The sequence below is a fragment of the Heterodontus francisci genome, unplaced genomic scaffold (genome assembly GCF_036365525.1).
Source record: "Heterodontus francisci isolate sHetFra1 unplaced genomic scaffold, sHetFra1.hap1 HAP1_SCAFFOLD_1030, whole genome shotgun sequence".
In the NCBI taxonomy this organism is placed as follows: domain Eukaryota; kingdom Metazoa; phylum Chordata; class Chondrichthyes; order Heterodontiformes; family Heterodontidae; genus Heterodontus; species Heterodontus francisci.
Window position 1 is genome coordinate 76,455 of NW_027142315.1, and position 17,071 is coordinate 93,525.

General features: G+C 54.9%; 2 protein-coding genes across 2 annotated transcripts in view; both read left to right on the forward strand.

The window, feature by feature from the left end:
- Positions 1-1,013: 1,013 nt before the first annotated feature.
- Positions 1,014-11,331, forward strand: LOC137367016 (major vault protein-like). The gene is made up of 5 exons (XM_068028513.1): positions 1,014-1,179; positions 9,534-9,696; positions 9,827-10,022; positions 10,204-10,327; positions 11,315-11,331. Exons 1-3 carry the CDS (start codon positions 1,095-1,097, stop codon positions 9,942-9,944), a joined length of 366 nt encoding a protein of 121 aa, XP_067884614.1. The 5' UTR covers positions 1,014-1,094; the 3' UTR covers positions 9,945-10,022; positions 10,204-10,327; positions 11,315-11,331.
- Positions 11,332-11,344: 13 nt separating this feature from the next.
- The window catches only part of LOC137367015 (major vault protein-like), a 7,461-nt gene continuing 1,734 nt past the window's right edge, over positions 11,345-17,071 (forward strand). Inside the window, exons 1-4 of the mRNA XM_068028512.1 lie at positions 11,345-11,442; positions 12,859-12,953; positions 13,723-13,958; positions 16,031-16,160. Of these exons, the coding sequence (XP_067884613.1) occupies positions 11,352-11,442; positions 12,859-12,953; positions 13,723-13,958; positions 16,031-16,160 (552 nt within the window). The 5' untranslated portion in view covers positions 11,345-11,351. The remainder of the gene's footprint in view (positions 11,443-12,858; positions 12,954-13,722; positions 13,959-16,030; positions 16,161-17,071) is intronic.

Here is a 17,071-nt window from a genome sequence, read left to right on the forward strand (position 1 = left end):
TTCGCTCTTGGGATGTGGGTGTCTCTGGCAAGGCCAGCATTTTTATTCCCCTCGAGGAGGTGGTGGTGAGCTGCCTTCTCGAACCGCTGCAGTCCATGTGGTGCGGATACACCCACCGTCCTGTTAGGGAGGGAGTTCCAGGATTTTGTCCCAGCGATATAGTTCCAAGTCAGGATGGTTTGTGGCTCGGAGGGGAGCTTGTTCCCTTATCAACGGCAGCCTTGGAGATACACTCTTACCAAACTGAGATGCTTTCTGAACTGGCTTCAGTTCCATACGATACATGAACAGACTGCTCACACAGACTTTTGTTTTTATTCTTCCATGGGATAAAGTATTGGCTCAGTGGCAGGAAACAAAGGGTAACTGTTGACGGCTGTTTTAGCGACTGGAGGGCTGTTTCCAGTGGCGTTCCGTAGGGCTCAGTACTGGGTCCCCTGCTTTTTGTGGTATATATTAATGATTTGAACATTAAATGTTTGGGGCATGATCAAGAAGTTTTCAGACAACACAAAAGATTGTCCGTGTGGTCGATGGCGAGGAGGATAGCTGCACAGTGACAGCAGTGTGTACCATCTACAAGATGCACTGCAGCAACTCGCCAAGGGTCCTTCGACAGCGCCGCCCAAACCCGCGACCTCCACCAACTAGAAGGACAAGGGCAGCAGATGCATGGGGACACCACCACCTGCAAGTTCCCCTCCAAGTCACACACCATCCTGAGGGGAAATAAACGTTGGGCTTGCCGGCGAAGCCCCGATCCCATGAACAAATATGAACAAAAAAAACAGGGAGTGGTTGAGGAGGGAAATGGCCCCCTCCCTGTGCTGTGCCTGGTCTCTGGAATGGGCGCAATGCTGGGGATAGGGGGCTTTCCCAAGCCCGCTGCATTGTGGGAATCCCCTGCCGCCATTGCTCGCCCCCCCCCCCCCCCGAATTAAAGGGGGCTGGCATTCCTGGCAAGTTAGCTCATGCGTGGTGAGGTGGGGCGCCGTGGGTTGTTTTTTTTTTAATCGCTGGGCTGAGAAGGGGCCAGCCTTAAAGGCGTGAGCCTGATTGAATTCTGGTCCTCCCGACTGGAATTCAGGGCAAGCATGCGCACAGCCCAAGGAGGAAGTCCTGTTGACAACCTTTCGACTTTGCCTCTCCGCTCTGCTCCGAGTGCAAGCTCCCCGGTGAGTAAGTAGCCCAAACCGACCATTTCCTCCTTCAAAAGCAACCATCAAAATCCCCGAAAACCTCGGTGCCGAAGGGGAAGGGGGGGGAGCCAAAAAAACTTAAGGAAAAAAATCTCGCTCAAACCTTTCTTGATTTAATCGTGGCCGAGGGTTAAGGCAGGAAATATTCCTTGGCAGCCCTTGTGAACCCCTGCTCCGGGGATATTGAACAGCAGCTGGACCTTTCTAATGTTGGCACTATTGTTAATATTATTGTCAGTAAACTTAATCACTGCAGTGCTGGTTCAGCCAATGTGTGGTGTGGTTAGGGTGGGGCTGGAGTGGGAGAGAATGTAGTTGGGATGGAGTTCCACAGTTCACCCTCTGCCCTATCATGTGTCAGCGTCTCCGCCCTTTGCTTTGTTTATTCTTGGCAAACAGTCGATCAGTGACTCTGCGTTTCCCAGGATTATTAAACAGAAGTTGGCACCGGGCCACGACTGGGCAGGCGGTCAAGGAGGTGGCTTATTAAGTATTGTCATAAAGGATGAGAGAGAGAGAGAGAGAGGCGGAGAGATTCGGGGAGGGAATTCCAGAGCTCGGGGCCCCAGGCAGCTGCAGGCAAGGCCGCCAATGGTGGAGCGATGGGAATCGGAGGATGGTCAAGAGGCCGGAATTGGAGGAGCGCAGAGATCTCGGAGGGTCGTAGGAGCTGGAGGAGGTTACAGAGATAAGGAGGGTTGTAGGGGCTGGAGGAGGTTACAGAGATAGGGAGGGTTGTAGGGGCTGGAGGAGGTTACAGAGATAGGGAGGGTTGAAGGGGCTGGAGGAGGTTACAGAGATAGGGAGGGTTGAAGGGGCTGGAGGGGGTTACAGAGAGAGGGAGGGGTGTAGGGGATGGAGGAGGTGACAGAGATAGGGAGGGTCGGAGGGGCTGGAAGAGACTACAGAGATAGGGAGGGTTGTAGGGGATGGAGGAGGCTACAGAGATAGGGAGGGTTGAAGGGGCTGGAGGAGGTTACAGAGATAGGGAGGGTTGTAGGGGCTGGAGGAGGTTACAGAGATAGGGAGGGTTGTAGGGGCTGGAGGAGGTTACAGAGATAGGGAGGGTTGAAGGGGCTGGAGGGGGTTACAGAGAGAGGGAGGGGTGTAGGGGATGGAGGAGGTGACAGAGATAGGGAGGGTCGGAGGGGCTGGAAGAGACTACAGAGATAGGGAGGGTTGTAGGGGATGGAGGAGGCTACAGAGATAGGGAGGGTTGAAGGGGCTGGAGGAGGTTACAGAGATAGGGAGGGGTGTAGGGGATGGAGGAGGTTACAGAGATAGGGAGGGTTGTAGGGGCTGGAGATGACCGAGATAGCGAGGGGTGTCGGGGCTGGATGAGGTTACAGAGATAGCGAGGGGTGTTGGGGCTGGATGAGGTTACAGAGATAGGGAGGGTTGTAGGGGCTGGAGGAGGTTACAGAGATAGGGAGGGTTGTAGGGGCTGGAGGAGGTTACAGTGATAGGGAGGGTTGTAGGGGCTGGAGGAGGTTACAGAGATAGGGATGGTTGTAGGGAATGTAGGAGGTTACAGAGATAGGGAGGGTTGTAGGGGCTGGAGGAGGTTACAGAGATGGGGAGGGTTGTAGGGACTGGAGGAGGTTACAGAGATAGGGAGGGTTGTAGGGCTGGAAGAGGTTACAGAGATAGGGAGGGTTGTAGGGCTGGAGGAGGTTATAGTGATGGGGAGGGCTGGAGGGGGATACAAAGATAGGGAAGGTTGTAAAGGCTGGAGGACGTTACAGAGATAGGGGTGTAGGGGCTGGAGGAGGTTACAGAGTTAGGGTGGGTTGTAAGGGCTGGAGGTGGTTACAGAGATAGGGAGGGTTGTCGGGGCTGGAGGAGGTTATAGAGATAGGGAGGGTTTTAGGGGCTGGAGGAGGTTACAGAGATAGGGAGGGTCAGAGGGGCTGGAGGAGGATACAGATAGGGAGGCGTGTAGGGGCTGGAGGAGGTTACAGAGATAGGGAGGGTCGGAGGGGCTGGAGGTGACTACAGAGATAGGGAGGGTTGTAGGGAATGGAGGAGGTTACAGAGATAGGGTTGTAGGGAATGGAGGAGGTTTCAGAGATAGGGAGGGTTGTAGGGGCTGAAGGAGGTTACAGAAATAGGGAGGGTTGTAGGGGCTGGAGGAGGTTACAGAGATGGGGAGGGTTGTAGGGACTGGAGGAGGTTGCAGAGATGGGGAGGGTTGTAGGGCTGGAGGAGGTTACAGAGATAGGGAGGGTTGTAGGGCAGGAAGAGGTTACAGGGATAGGGAGGGTTGTAGGGCTGGAGGAGGTTATAGTGATAGGGAGGGTTGTAGGGGCTGGAGGAGGTTACAGAGATAGGGGTGTAGGGGCTGGAGGAGGTTGCAGAGTTAGGGAGGGTTGCAGGGGCTGGTGGAGATTACAGAGATAGGGAGGGTTGTCTGGGCTGGAGGAGGTTACAGAGATGGGGAGGGTTGTAGGGGCTGGTGGAGGTTACAGAGATAGGGAGGGTTGTAGGGGGCTGGAGGAGGTTTCAGAGATAGGGTTGTCGGGGCTGGAGGAGGTTACAGAGATAGAGAGGGTTGTAGGGGCTGGAGGAGGTTTCAGAGATAGGGAGAGTTGTAGGGGCTGGAGGAGGTTTTAGAGATAGGGAGGGTTGTCGGGGGCTGGAGGAGGTTACAGAGATAGGGAGGGTTGTAGGGACTGGAGGAGGTTACAGAGATAGGGAGGGTTGTAGGGACTGGAGGAGGTTACAGAGATAGGGAGAGTTGTAGGGGCTGGAGGAGGTTACAGAGATAGGGAGGGTTGTAGGGGCTGGTGGAGGTTACAGAGATAGGGAGGGTTGTAGGGGGCTGGAGGAGGTTTCAGAGATAGGGTTGTCGGGGCTGGAGGAGGTTACAGAGATAGAGAGGGTTGTAGGGGCTGGAGGAGGTTACAGAGATAGGGAGGGTTGTAGGGACTGGAGGAGGTTACAGAGATAGGGAGGGTTGTAGGGACTGGAGGAGGTTACAGAGATAGGGAGGGTTGTAGTGGGCTGGAGGAGGTTACAGAGAAAGGGAGGGTTGTAGGGACTGGAGGAGGTTACAGAGATAGCGAGGGTTGTAGTGGCTGGAGGAGGTTACAGAGATAGGGAGGGTTGTAGGGACTGGAGGAGGTTACAGAGATAGGGAGGGTTGTAGGGACTGGAGGAGGTTACAGAGATAGGGAGGGTTGTAGTGGCTGGAGGAGGTTACAGAGATAGAGAGGGTTGTAGGGACTGGAGGAGGTTACAGAGATAGGGAGGGTTGTAGGGGGCTGGAGGAGGTTACAGAGATAGGGAGGGTTGTCGGGGCTGGAGGAGGTTTTAGAGATAGGGAGGGTTGTCGGGGCTGGAGGAGGTTACAGAGATAGGGAGGGTTGTAGGGACTGGAGGAGGTTACAGAGATAGGGAGGGTTGTAGGGGGCTGGAGGAGTTTACAGAGATAGGGAGGGTTGTAGGGGCTGGAGGAGGTTTTAGAGATAGGGAGGGTTGTAGGGACTGGAGGAGGTTACAGAGATAGGGAGGGTTGTCGGGGGCTGGAGGAGGTTTTAGAGATAGGGAGGGTTGTAGGGGCTGGAGGAGGTTACAGAGATAGGGAGGGTTGTAGGGGGCTGGAGGAGGTTACAGAGATAGGGAGGCGTGTAGGGACTGGAGGAGGTTACAGAGATAGGGAGGGTTGTAGGGGACTGGAGGAGGTTACAGAGATAGGGAGGGGTGTAGGGGTTGGAGGAGGTTACAGAGATAGGGAGGGTTGTAGGGGCTGGTGGAGGTTACAGAGATAGGGAGGGTTGTAGGGGGCTGGAGGAGGTTTCAGAGATAGGGTTGTAGGGGCTGGAGGAGGTTTCAGAGATAGGGAGGGTTGTAGGGGCTGGAGGAGGTTTTAGAGATAGGGAGGGTTGTCGGGGGCTGGAGGAGGTTACAGAGATAGGGAGGGTTGTAGGGGCTGGAGGAGGTTACAGAGATAGGGAGGGTTGTAGGGGGCTGGAGGAGGTTACAGAGATAGGGAGGGGTGTAGGGACTGGAGGAGGTTACAGAGATAGGGAGGGTTGTAGGGGACTGGAGGAGGTTACAGAGATAGGGAGGGGTGTAGGGGTTGGAGGAGGTTACAGAGATAGGGAGGGTTGTAGGGGCTGGTGGAGGTTACAGAGATAGGGAGGGTTGTAGGGGGCTGGAGGAGGTTTCAGAGATAGGGTTGTCGGGGCTGGAGGAGGTTACAGAGATAGGGAGGGTTGTAGGGACTGGAGGAGGTTACAGAGATAGGGAGGGTTGTAGGGGCTGGAGGAGGTTACAGAGATAGGGAGGGTTGTAGGGACTGGAGGAGGTTACAGAGATAGGGAGGGTTGTAGGGACTGGAGGAGGTTACAGAGATAGGGAGGGTTGTAGGGGGCTGGAGGAGGTTACAGAGATAGGGAGGGTTGTAGGGGGCTGGAGGAGGTTACAGAGATAGGGAGGGTTGTAGTTGCTGGAGGAGGTTACAGAGATAGAGAGGGTTGTAGGGACTGGAGGAGGTTACAGAGATAGGGAGAGTTGTCGGGGCTGGAGGAGGTTACAGAGATAGGGAGGGTTGTAGGGACTGGAGGAGGTTTTAGAGATAGGGAGGGTTGTAGGGGCTGGAGGAGGTTTTAGAGATAGGGAGGGTTGTAGGGGCTGGAGGAGGTTTTAGAGATAGGGAGGGTTGTCGGGGGCTGGAGGAGGTTACAGAGATAGGGAGCGTGGTAGGGACTGGAGGAGATTACAGAGATAGGGAGGGTTGTAGGGACTGGAGGAGGTTTTAGAGATAGGGAGGGTTGTAGGGGGCTGGAGGAGGTTTTAGAGATAGGGAGGGTTGTAGGGGGCTGGAGGAGGTTACAGAGATAGGGATCGGGGGTGGGGGGGGTGAGGGTCCATGGACGGATTTGAAAACCAGGATGAGAATTTTAAAACTGTGACTTTGCGGACCGGGAGCCGGTGTCGGTCAGCAGGGGTTGATGGGCGAACGGGACACGGGGGTAGCCGGAGTTTTGGGTGACCTCAAGTTTACCCATGGAAGAATTTAAAAAAAAAAAAAATTCTTTCCTGGGATGTGGGTGTCGCTGGCTAGGCCGGCATTTATTGCCCATCGGGAAGGTGGTGGTGAGCTGCCTTCTTGAACCGCTGCAGTCCGTGTGGGGTAGGTACACCCACAGTGCTGTTAGGGAGGGAGTTTCCAGGATTTTGACCCAGCGACAGTGAAGGAACGGCCGATATAGTTCCAAGTCAGGATGGTGTGTGACTTGGAGGGGAACTTGCAGGTGGTGATGTTCCCATGTATTTGCTGCCCTTGTCCTTCTAGTTGGTAGAAGTCGCGGGTTTGGGCGGCGCTGTCGAAGGAGACTTGGTGTGTTGCTGCAGTGCATCTTGTAGATGGTACACACTGCTGTCACTGTGCGTCGGTGGTGGAGGGAGTGAATGTTTGTAGATGGGGTGACAATCAAGCGGGCTGCTTTGTCCTGGATGGTGTCGAGCTTCCTGAGTGTTGTTGGAGCTGCACCCATCCAGGCAAGTGGAGAGTATTCCATCACACTCCTGACTTGTGCCTTGTAGATGGTGGACAGGCTTTGGGGAGTCAGGAGGTGAGTTACTCGCCTCAGGATTCCCAGCCTCTGACCTGCTCTTGTAGCCACAGTATTTATATGGCTGGTCCAGTTCAGTTTCTGGTCAATGGTGACCCCCAGGATGTTGATTGGGGGGGGTTCTGCGATGGTAATGCCATTGAATGTCAAGGGGAGATGGTTAGATTCTCTCTTGTTGGAGATGGTCATTGCCTGGCACTTGTGTGGTGCGAATGTTACTTGCCACTTATCAGCCCAAGCCTGGATATTGTCCAGGTCTTGCTGCATTTCTACACGGACTGCTTCAGTATCTGAGGAGTCACGAATGGTGCTGAACATTGTGCAATCATCAGCGAACATCCCCACTTCTGACCTTATGATTGAAGGAAGGTCATTGATGAAGCAGCTGAAGATGGTTGGGCCGAGGACACTACCCTGAGGAACTCCTGCAGTGATGTCCTGGAGCTCAGATGATTGACCTCCAACAACCACAACCATCTTCCTTAGCGCTCGGTATGACTCCAACCAGCAGAGAGTTTTCCCCCTGATTCCCATTGACCCCAGTTTTGCTCAGGCTCCTTGATGCCATACTCGGTCAAATGCTGCCTTGATATCAAGGGCAGTCACTCTCACCTCACCTCTTGAGTTCAGCTCTTTGTCCATGTTTGAACCAAAACTGTAATGAGGTCAGGAGCCGAGTGGCCCTGGCGGAACCCAAACTGAGCGTCAGTGAGCATGTTATTGCTAAGCAAGTGCTGCTTGATGGCACTGTCGATGACACCTTCCATTGCTTTACTGATGATTGAGAGTAGGTGGTAATTGGCCGGGTTAGACTTGTCCTGCTTTTTATGTACAGGACATACCTGGGCAATTTTCCACATTGCAGGGTAGATGTCAGTGTTGTAGCTGTACTGGAACAGCTTGTCTAGGGGCGCGGCAAGATCTAGAGCACAGGTCTTCAGTACTATTGCCGGGATATTGTCAGGGCTCATAGTCTTTGCAGTATCCAGTGCCTTCAGTCGTTTCTTGATATGCACGCGGAGTGAATCGAATTGGCTGAAGTCTGGCATCTGTGATGCTGGGGACTTCAGGAGGAGGCCGAGATGGATCATCAACTCGACACATCTGCTGAAGATTGTTGCAAATGCTTCAGCCTTCTCTTTCGCACTGATGTGCTGGGCTCCCCCATCATTGAGGATGGGGATATTTGTGGAGCCTCCTCCTCCAGTTAGTTGTTTAATTGTCCACCACCATTCACGGCTGGATGTGGCAGGACTGCAGATCTTAGATCTGATCCGTTGGTTATGGGATCACTTAGCTCTGTCTATCGCATGCTGCTTACGCAGTTTGGCACGCAGATAGTCTGTGTTGTAGCTTCACCAGGTTGACACCTCATTTTGAGGTATGTCTGGTGCTGCTCCTGGCATGCCCTCCTGCACTCTTCTTGGAACCAGGGTTGGTCTCCTGCTTGATGGTAAATGGTAGAGTGGGGGACATGCCGGGCCATGAGGTTACAGATTGTGGTTGAGTACAATTCTGCTGCTGCTGATGGCCCACAGCGCCTCATGGATGCCCAGTTTTGCATTGCTAGATCTGTTCAAAATCTATCCCATTTAGCACGGTGATAGTGCCACACAACACGATGGAGAGTATCCTCATTGTGAAGGCGGGACTTCATGTCCATGCGGTGGTCACTCCTACCAATACTGTCATGGACAGATGCATCTGTGGCAGGCAGATTGGTGAGGACAAGGTCAGGTATGTTTTCCCCCCTTGTGGTTCCCTCACCACCTGCGCATACCCAGTCTAGCAGCTATGTCCTTTAGGACTTCGGCCAGCTCGGTCAGTAGTGGTGCTACCGAGCCACTTTTGGTGATGGACATGAAGTCCCCCACCCAGAGTACATTCTGTGCCCTTGTCACCCTCAGTGCTTCCTCCAAGTGGTGTTCAACATGGAGGAGTACTGAGTCATCAGCTGAGGAGGGCGGTAGGTGGTCATCAGCAGGAGGTTTCCTTTGCCATGTTTGACCTGATGCCATGAGACTTCATGGGGTCTGGAGTCGATGTTGAGGACTCCCAGGGCAACTCCCTCCCTACTGTAAACCACTGTGCCACCACCTCTGCTGGGTCTGTCCTGCCGGTGGGACAGGACAATACCCAGGGATGGTGATGGCAGTGTCTGGGACATTGTCTGTTAGGTATAATTCCGTGAGTATGACTATGTCAGGCTGTTGCTTGACTAGTCTGTGGGACAGCTCTCCCAACTTTGGCACAAGCCCCCAGACGTTAGTAAGGAGGACTTTGCAGGGTCGACAGGGCTGGTTTGCTGTTGTCGTTTCCGGTGCCTAGGTCGATGCCGGGTGGTCCGTCCGGTTTCATTCCTTTTTATTGACTTCGTAGCGGTTAGATACAAGTGAGTGACTTGCTAGCCGTTTCAGAGGGCATGTAAGAGTTAACCACATTGCTGTGGGTCTGGAGTCACATGTAGGCCAGACCAGGTAAAGACAGCAGATTTCCTTCCCTAAAGGAACCAAATTAGTGAACCAGATGGGTTTTACCACAATCGACAATGGTTTCATGGCCATCATTAGACTAGCTTTTAATTCAGATTTATTAATTCAATTCAAATTCCACCTTCTGCTGTGGTGATTTGAACCCATGTCCCCAGAGAAATACCCTGGGTCTCTGGGTTACTAGTCCGTGATAATACCACTACGCACTGGCGAGTGTGTGTGTGTCTGCTGTTTGTTTATCTTTTCTTCCCCAACCTTTCCAGAACGTTCTGCAGCGTGCGACGGATTTGTTGAAGGGGGAAACATGGCGGAGGAGTCTATAATCCGCATCCCACCGTATCATTACATCCACGTGTTGGATCAGAACACCAATGTGGCTCGGATTGAGCTGGGACCCAAAACGTACATCCGACAAGATAATGAGAGGTGAGAGGTTCGGGGAAGGAGAGTGAGGGAGGAGGGGCTGGGGTGGGGCTCCCTTGGTTAGGCTGTTCCGCGTGCTCTTTCTCCCTCTCACTCACTCACTCACTCACCCTCTCTCTCTCTCTCTCCGCAGAGTTCTCTTCTCCCCGGAGCGAATGATTACCGTCCCTCCACGCCATTACTGCATCATTGAAACCCGGTTGTGCGAGGTGAAGACCTGGAGCCGGTGTTTGACTAATTTGGCCAGGTGAAACTGAGACATGCTGACCAGGAAATCCGCCTTGCCCAGGACCCCCTTCCCCCTCTATCCCGGGGAGATGCTGCTGAAGGTCCAGTGGTGGGCCACGGGGGACTGAGCGCGGCACGGGCACCGACCGCGGACCCACCCCCCCCCCCCCCCCCCCCCCCAACCTCCCGGGCTGTCGGAATCTCACCTCCTCACTCTGCCCTGTCTCCCCAGCTGTCTGACTGCCTGCTCTCTCTCTCTCTGTCTCTCTGTCTCTCTCTCAGATGGTGACGGAGCTACAGATCGTGCTGGCAAACACAGCTCTCCACCTTCAGGCTCTCCTAGATTTCGAGGACGCGGACGGCGAGAAGCGAGTAGCAGGAGACGAGTGGCTTTTCGAAGGCCCAGGTAAGGGGGTCGTTGTTAATCCTGTGGCAATAACTATCTCACTATTTGTGCTTTGCGCCTCTGTTATAAAATCAGGATGCAAATGTGTCTTAACCGCTTTATCAGAATTTGTACCCTTTAGTTTACTTTGCCCCCCCCCCCCCCCCCATTCTGTGTGTTAAACGACATCTGTTTGTTTCGTTTCCCCACTCAGTCTGTATACTCCTGAAGCCGGTCACTCTCCTGCTTATCATTCACCGTGTTTTCGGAGTTTTGTATCATGTGCAACGTTGAAGTTATTAGGTTCAGCTCCAGGTATTAATAATCAGAAAGACACTGAAACTCCGACTGACAGCACTGTATACTTCCCTCCAGTCTGAAAACCCACCCCCCACCCCCCACCCCCACTCCACTCTCTCTGCTGTCTGTCCTTCGCCACTTCAATCTCTTCATTCAGTCTATTACGTAACCTTCTGAAAGTCCATCAACACAACATCCACTGTGTCAGCCTCATCAATCCTCCATTTGTTCATCAAAGAACTCAATCCAGGTAGTCAAACACATTAACCCTCAACAATCCTGACTGACACTCCGTGTCCTCCCTCATCCCCTCACTCCCTTCCCCCCCCTCCCTTCCCTCCTCCCCTCGCTCCCTTCCGCTCACTCCCTTCCCCCCCTCACTCCCTTCCCTCCTCCCCTCACTCCCTTCCCTCCTCCCCTCGCTCCCTTCCCTCCTCCCTCGCTCCCTTCCCTCCTCCCCTCGCTCCCTTCCCTCCTCCCCTCGCTCCCCTTCCTCCTCCCCTCGCTCCCTTCCCTCCTCCCTCGCTCCCTTCCCTCCTCCCCTCGCTCCCTTCCCTCCTCCCCTCGCTCCCTTCCCCCCCCTCGCTCCCTTCCCCCCCCCTCGCTCCCTTCCCCCCCCCTCGCTCCTTCCCCCCCCCCTCGCTCCCTTCCCCCCCCCTCGCTCCTCCCTCCCTCCTTCACATCCCTTCTCCCTTCTCCCCGCCCTAGGTACCTACATCCCACGAAGAGTTGAGTTCTCCAGAAAATGCAGGCCACGGTTATCCGCCCACAACCAGGCGATTCGGCTGAGGGCACGGAAGGAGACGAAGGACAGGAGGGCCGAGATCGAGTGACTGGTGAGTGTGGTTCTGTGCTTTTTACCCCTTCTCTGTGGGGGCTGAATGGGGTAGAAGAGGGAGCAAGGGGCACATATGTGAAAAACATCACTAAAAGCAGCATCTCGGAGCACTGTGTACAGTTCCGGTCTGGTCAGACCACACTCTGAGCACTGTGTACAGTTCCGGTCTGGTTAGACCACACTCTGAGCACTGTGTACAGTTCCGGTCTGGTAGACCACACTCGGAGCACTGTGTACAGTTCCGGTCTGGTTAGACCACACTCGGAGCACTGTGTACAGGTTCCGGTCTGGTTAGACCACACTCGGAGCACTGTGTACAGTTCCGGTCTGGTTAGACCACACTCGGAGCACTGTGTACAGTTCCGGTCTGGTTAGACCACACTCGGAGCACTGTGTACAGTTCCGGTCTGGTTAGACCACACTCGGAGCACTGTGTACAGTTCCGGTCTGGTTAGACCACACTCGGAGCACTGTGTACAGTTCCGGTCTGGTTAGACCACACTCGGAGCACTGTGTACAGTTCCGGTCTGGTTAGACCACACTCGGAGCACTGTGTACAGTTCCGGTCTGGTTAGACCACACTCTGAGCACTGTGTACAGTTCCGGTCTGGTTAGACCACACTCTGAGGCACTGTGTACAGTTCCGGTCTGGTTAGACCACACTCTGAGCACCGTGTACAGTTCCGGTCTGGTTAGACCACACTCTGAGCACCGTGTACAGTTCCGGTCTGGTTAGACCACACCCGGAGCACTGTGTGCAGTTCTGGTCTGGTTAGACCACACCCGGAGCACTGTGTACAGTTCTGGTCTGGTTAGACCACACTCTGAGCACTGTGTACAGTTCAGGTCTGATTAGACCACACTTGGAGCACTGTGTACTGTTCCAGTCTGGTTATATCACACTGGGAGCACTGTGTACAGTTCCGGTCTGGTTCGACCACACTCGGAGCACTGTGTACTGTTCCGGTCTGGTTATATCACACTGAGAGCACTGTGTACAGTTCTGGTCTGGTGAGACCACCACTGGGAGCACTGTGTACAGTTCCGGTCTGGTTAGACCACACTCTGAGCACTGTGTACAGTTCCGGTCTGGTTAGACCACACTCGGAGCACTGTGTACAGTTCGGTCTGGTTTGACAACACTCGGAGCACTGTGTACAGTTCCGGTCTGGTTAGACCACACTCTGAGCACTGTGTACAGTTCCGATCTGGTTAGACCACACTGTCGGAGCACTGTGTACAGTTCTGGTCTGGTTAGACCACACTCTGAGCACTGTGTACAGTTCCGGTCAGGTTGACCACACTTGGAGGGCTACGGGTCCTCACGGCCACCCACTCTCCCCGGGGTACAGGTCCCCACAGACATGGACTCTTTCCACTGGCACTAATGGTTTGGTCCTGTTGCCCCCCACAGGCGAGGAGTGGCTGGTTAAGAAGGTGGGAGCCCATCTCCCTGGCGTCTATGAGGAGGTGGTGGATATCGTTAATGCCTATGTGCTGACTGACAAGGTGAGTAACCAGGGCACCCTGTAGCTGGGGGGGGGTGGTGGTGATAAGGGGTTGGAGGAAGACGGGGCCCCTGGTCTGGGGAATGTGGGGGTCCCAGATCTAAGGGATAGGGTGAGGACAGAATAGTCTCCTGGAGGGAGCGATGCCGAGAGTGTCCCAGGAATCCATGTCTAGGGGGAGAGGGGGTGGTGTAGCAGGGAGGGGAGTTCTCCAGGTCTCTTTTCTGGAGACAGCAGCGAAGAATCCTGGTGCGGCAGTTTGGAGGCCCAAGGGTCTTGACGCAGGCAGGGGGAGGGGTGTAGGAGGGATTCCGGGACCCCATGTCGAGAGAGGAGATTTCTGGCAGGTGGGGGAGGGTGCGTTTCTGGGGCACCTGATTGGGAGTTAGGGGTCCCAGGTACCTGGTGTCTGTGTGTGGGGAGGGGGGGGACAGTCCCAGGATTCCCCCTGGTGTCTGTGTGTGGGGAAGGGGGGAACAGTCCTGGGATTCCCGCCCCCCCCCCCCCGTGTCTGTGCGGGGGAGGGGGGACAGAGTCAGGATTCCCCTGGTGTCTGTGTGTGGGGAAGGGGGAACAGTCCCGGGATTCCCCCCCCCCACCCCGTGTCTGTGCGTGGGGAGGGGGGGACAGAGTCAGGATTCCCCCTGGTGTCTGTGTGTGGGGAAGGGGGGAACAGTCCCGGGATTCCCCGCCCCCCCCCCCCCCCCCCGTGTCTGTGCGTGGGACAGTGGCGGTCACAGGTACTGAATCCCCTCGGTGTTCCTCCACAGAACGCTCTTCACCTCCGCGCGGTGCAGACCTTCCGAGATGTTAAGGACCGGGTCAGGAAGACTGGTGAAGAATGGTTAATCACCATGAATGACAGTGAAGCCTACATCCCGAACGTCAATGAGGAGGTAATCGGAGTGATCAACATCACCACACTCAGCAGCCGTCAGTACTGTGTCATCCTCAACCCGTGGGGGCCAATGGCAAACCACAGCTCGGACAGAAGAAGGTGGAGAAGGTGAGAAATGGGAATGGCAGGGTGGTGTGGTGGAGGGGAGTCAGAGCGTGGAGGTGGGGAGGCAAGAGGGTGTGAGGGAAGAGGAGAGGCTAATCATCTCTCCATGATAATCGCAATAACATCTGTAAACTTTACCCACCTCCGTATTTATAATGGAAACTTCCTATGTAAAGGTGTCACGTGACAGCGCCACCACTGGTCAGGTGGGTACAATTGCAGTGTGACATGTTTACATGATTAATCTTCATTTATAAAGGTAGACAGAGGAATTTAAAACAAAAAATCAGGATGAGAAGAATGCATTTCTGGACCACTTCTTGGGGCCTGAGGATATCCAAAGCAATAAAGTCTGTTTGAAATTTAGTCACTGTTTGGAAAAGCAGCAGCCAATTTGCACACAGCAAGATCCCACAGTGAGATAAATGAAACAAATAATCTGTTCAGGTGGTATTGCTGGAAGACATTTGTTGGGCACTGGGCTTCAGTTCTCCGCTTTTCAAAACTGGTGGCCAAAGGATCTTTGACATCCAACTGAGAGGGCGGACAAGGCCCTCGGTTTAACGTCTCATTGAAAGACAGCACCTCCGGCAGTGCGGCGCTCCCTCGGCGCTGGCCCTCCGGCAGTGCGGCGCTCCCTCGGCGCTGGCCCCTGCCATTCTCCTTGTATGTGAGGGGGCTGTGTTGCTATGGTAGGGATCTGGTAATGTGTATCAAGACAGGATTAATTAATGACCTCCTAGTAAAGGCACGTCGAGGTAGCAGTGATCACAACATGATTGAATTTTGCATTCAGTTTGAGGGTAAGAAGAGTGGATCTAAGACTAGTGTTTGAACTTAAGTAAGGGTAACTATGAGGGTTTGAAGACAGAGCCGGCTAAAGTAAACTGGGAAATTAGGTTCAGGGATAGGTCAGTAGAGATGCAGTGGCAGACATTTAAGGGGATATTCATAACACTCAGAAAAGATACAGTCCGGTGAGAAAGAAAGACTCTCAGGGAAGGAGTCACCATCCACAGAGAGAGAAATTAGAGTATGAGAGAAAGGCAGTTAGAAATAGAACAACAGATAATAAGAGATTCTACAGGTATTTAAAAAGGAAAAGAGTTAGTAAAGTGAGTGTTGATCCACCGGAGAGTGAGTCTGGGGAGTTAATCATGGAAAATAAGGAAATGGCGGATGAATTGAACAGATTTTTTTACATCTGTCAGCCTAACATATGGCAAAAGGAAAATGTTAGAAAGTATTATTAAGGAGGTTACGCAGGTCATTTAGAAAATCTCATTGCAATCAGGCAGAGTCGACATGGTTTTGTGAAAGGGAAATCGTGTTTGACTAATTTATTAGAGTTCTTTGAGGAAGTAACAGGCAATGCGGATAAAGGGGAACCTGTGGATGTGGTGTACTTGGATTTCCAAAAGACATCTGACAAGGTGCCACACCAAAGGTTACTAAACAAAATAAGAGCCCATGGTATTGTGGGGGGGGGTAACAAATTAGCATGGATAGAGGATTGGTTAGCGAACAGGAAGCAGAGAGTAGGCATAAATGGGTAGTTTTTCTAGTTGGCAAACTGTACCAGTGGAGGGCCACAGGGATCAGTGCTGGGGCCTCAACTATTGACAATCTAGATCAATGACTTGTGGTTAAGAAGGCAAATGTAATGTTGTCGTTATTGCAAGGGGAATGGAATATAAGAGTGGAGATGTTTTGCTACAGTTGTACAGGACATTGGTGAGACCACATCTAGAGTATTGTGTACAGTTTTGGTCTCCTTACTGAAGAAAGGATATAACTGCATTGGAAGCAGTTCCGAGAAGGTTCATTCGACTGATTCTGGGATTAGGAGAGATTGGACATGTTGGGTCTTTATTCATTGGAGTTTAGAAGGAGGAGAGGGGATCTGATTGAAACGTAGAAGATCCTGAGGGAATCGGGAGGGAGACAGGAAGGTGGATCAGCCATGATCTTCTAGAATGGCAGAGCAGGTTCGAGGGCCGAATGGCCACCTCCTCCTCCTGGTAGGTATGGACCAGTTGGATATGAACAGCTTTCTGTGTGATTTCCCCCGACAGGGTGAAAAGTCCTTCTTTCTCCAACCGGGAGAGGAGCTGGAAGACGAATTCAGGATGTCTTTGTCTTGTCGGAGGAGCAGGGCTGGTTCTCAAAGCCACCGAGGCTTTTATTGACAAGGATGAGGTGAGTGCAAGACAGGGACTCTCATTCCCCCATGTCCCTCCGCTCCCCCCCGGGGTCCGGCCTTCTCCCTCCGCTCCCCCCCGGGGTCCGGCCTCCTCCCTCCGCTCCCCCCGGGGTCCGGCCTCCTCCCTCCGCCCCCCCCGGGGTCCGGCCTCCTCCTCCGCTCCCCCCGGGGTCCGGCCTCCTCCCTCCGCTCCCCCCGGGGTCCGGCCTCCTCCCTCCGCTCCCCCCGGGGTCCGGCCTCCTCCCTCCGCTCCCCCCGGGTCCGGCCTCCTCCCTCCGCTCCCCCCCGGGGTCCGGCCTCCTCCCTCCGCTCCCCCCCGGGGTCCGGCCTCCTCCCTCCGCTCCCCCCCGGGGTCCGGCCTCCTCCCTCCGCTCCCCCCCGGGGTCCGGCCTCCTCCTCCGCTCCCCCCGGGGTCCGGCCTCCTCCCTCCGCTCCCCCCCGGGGTCCGGCCTCCTCCCTCCGCTCCCCCCGGGGTCCGGCCCCCTCCCTCCGCTCCCCCCGGGGTCCGGCCCCCTCCCTCCGCTCCCCCCGGGGTCCGGCCCCGACCCTCTGCTCCCCACCCCCGCGGGGTCCGGCCCCGTCCTTCCGCCCTCCTCCCCCCCACCCCCCCCCCCGCTCCCCCTCTCTCCCCACCCCCCCGCTCCCTCTCTCTCTCCCCCCCCCTCGCTCCCTCTCTCTTCCCCCCCCCTCGCTCCCTCTCTCTTCCCCCCCCCTCGCTCCCTCTCTCTTCCCCCCCCCTCGCTCCCTCTCTCTCCCCCCCCCCTCGCTCCCTCTCTCTTCCCCCCCCCTCGCTCCCTCTCTCTTCCCCCCCCCTCGCTCCCTCTCTCTTCCCCCCCCCCTCGCTCCCTCTCTCTCCCCCCCCCTCGCTCCCTCTCTCTCCCCCCCCTCGCTCCCTCTCTCTCCCCCCCCTCGA

Coding starts and splice junctions, on each gene's coding strand:
- LOC137367016 (XM_068028513.1), top strand. CDS start 1,095: ATGCGCACAGCCCAAGGAGGAAGTCCTGTTGACAACCTTTCGACTTTG. Junction 1,180..9,533: donor GAGTGCAAGCTCCCCGGTGA/GTAAGTAGCCCA, acceptor CAACCTTTCCAG/AACGTTCTGCAGCGTGCGAC. Junction 9,697..9,826: donor ATCCGACAAGATAATGAGAG/GTGAGAGGTTCG, acceptor CTCTCTCCGCAG/AGTTCTCTTCTCCCCGGAGC.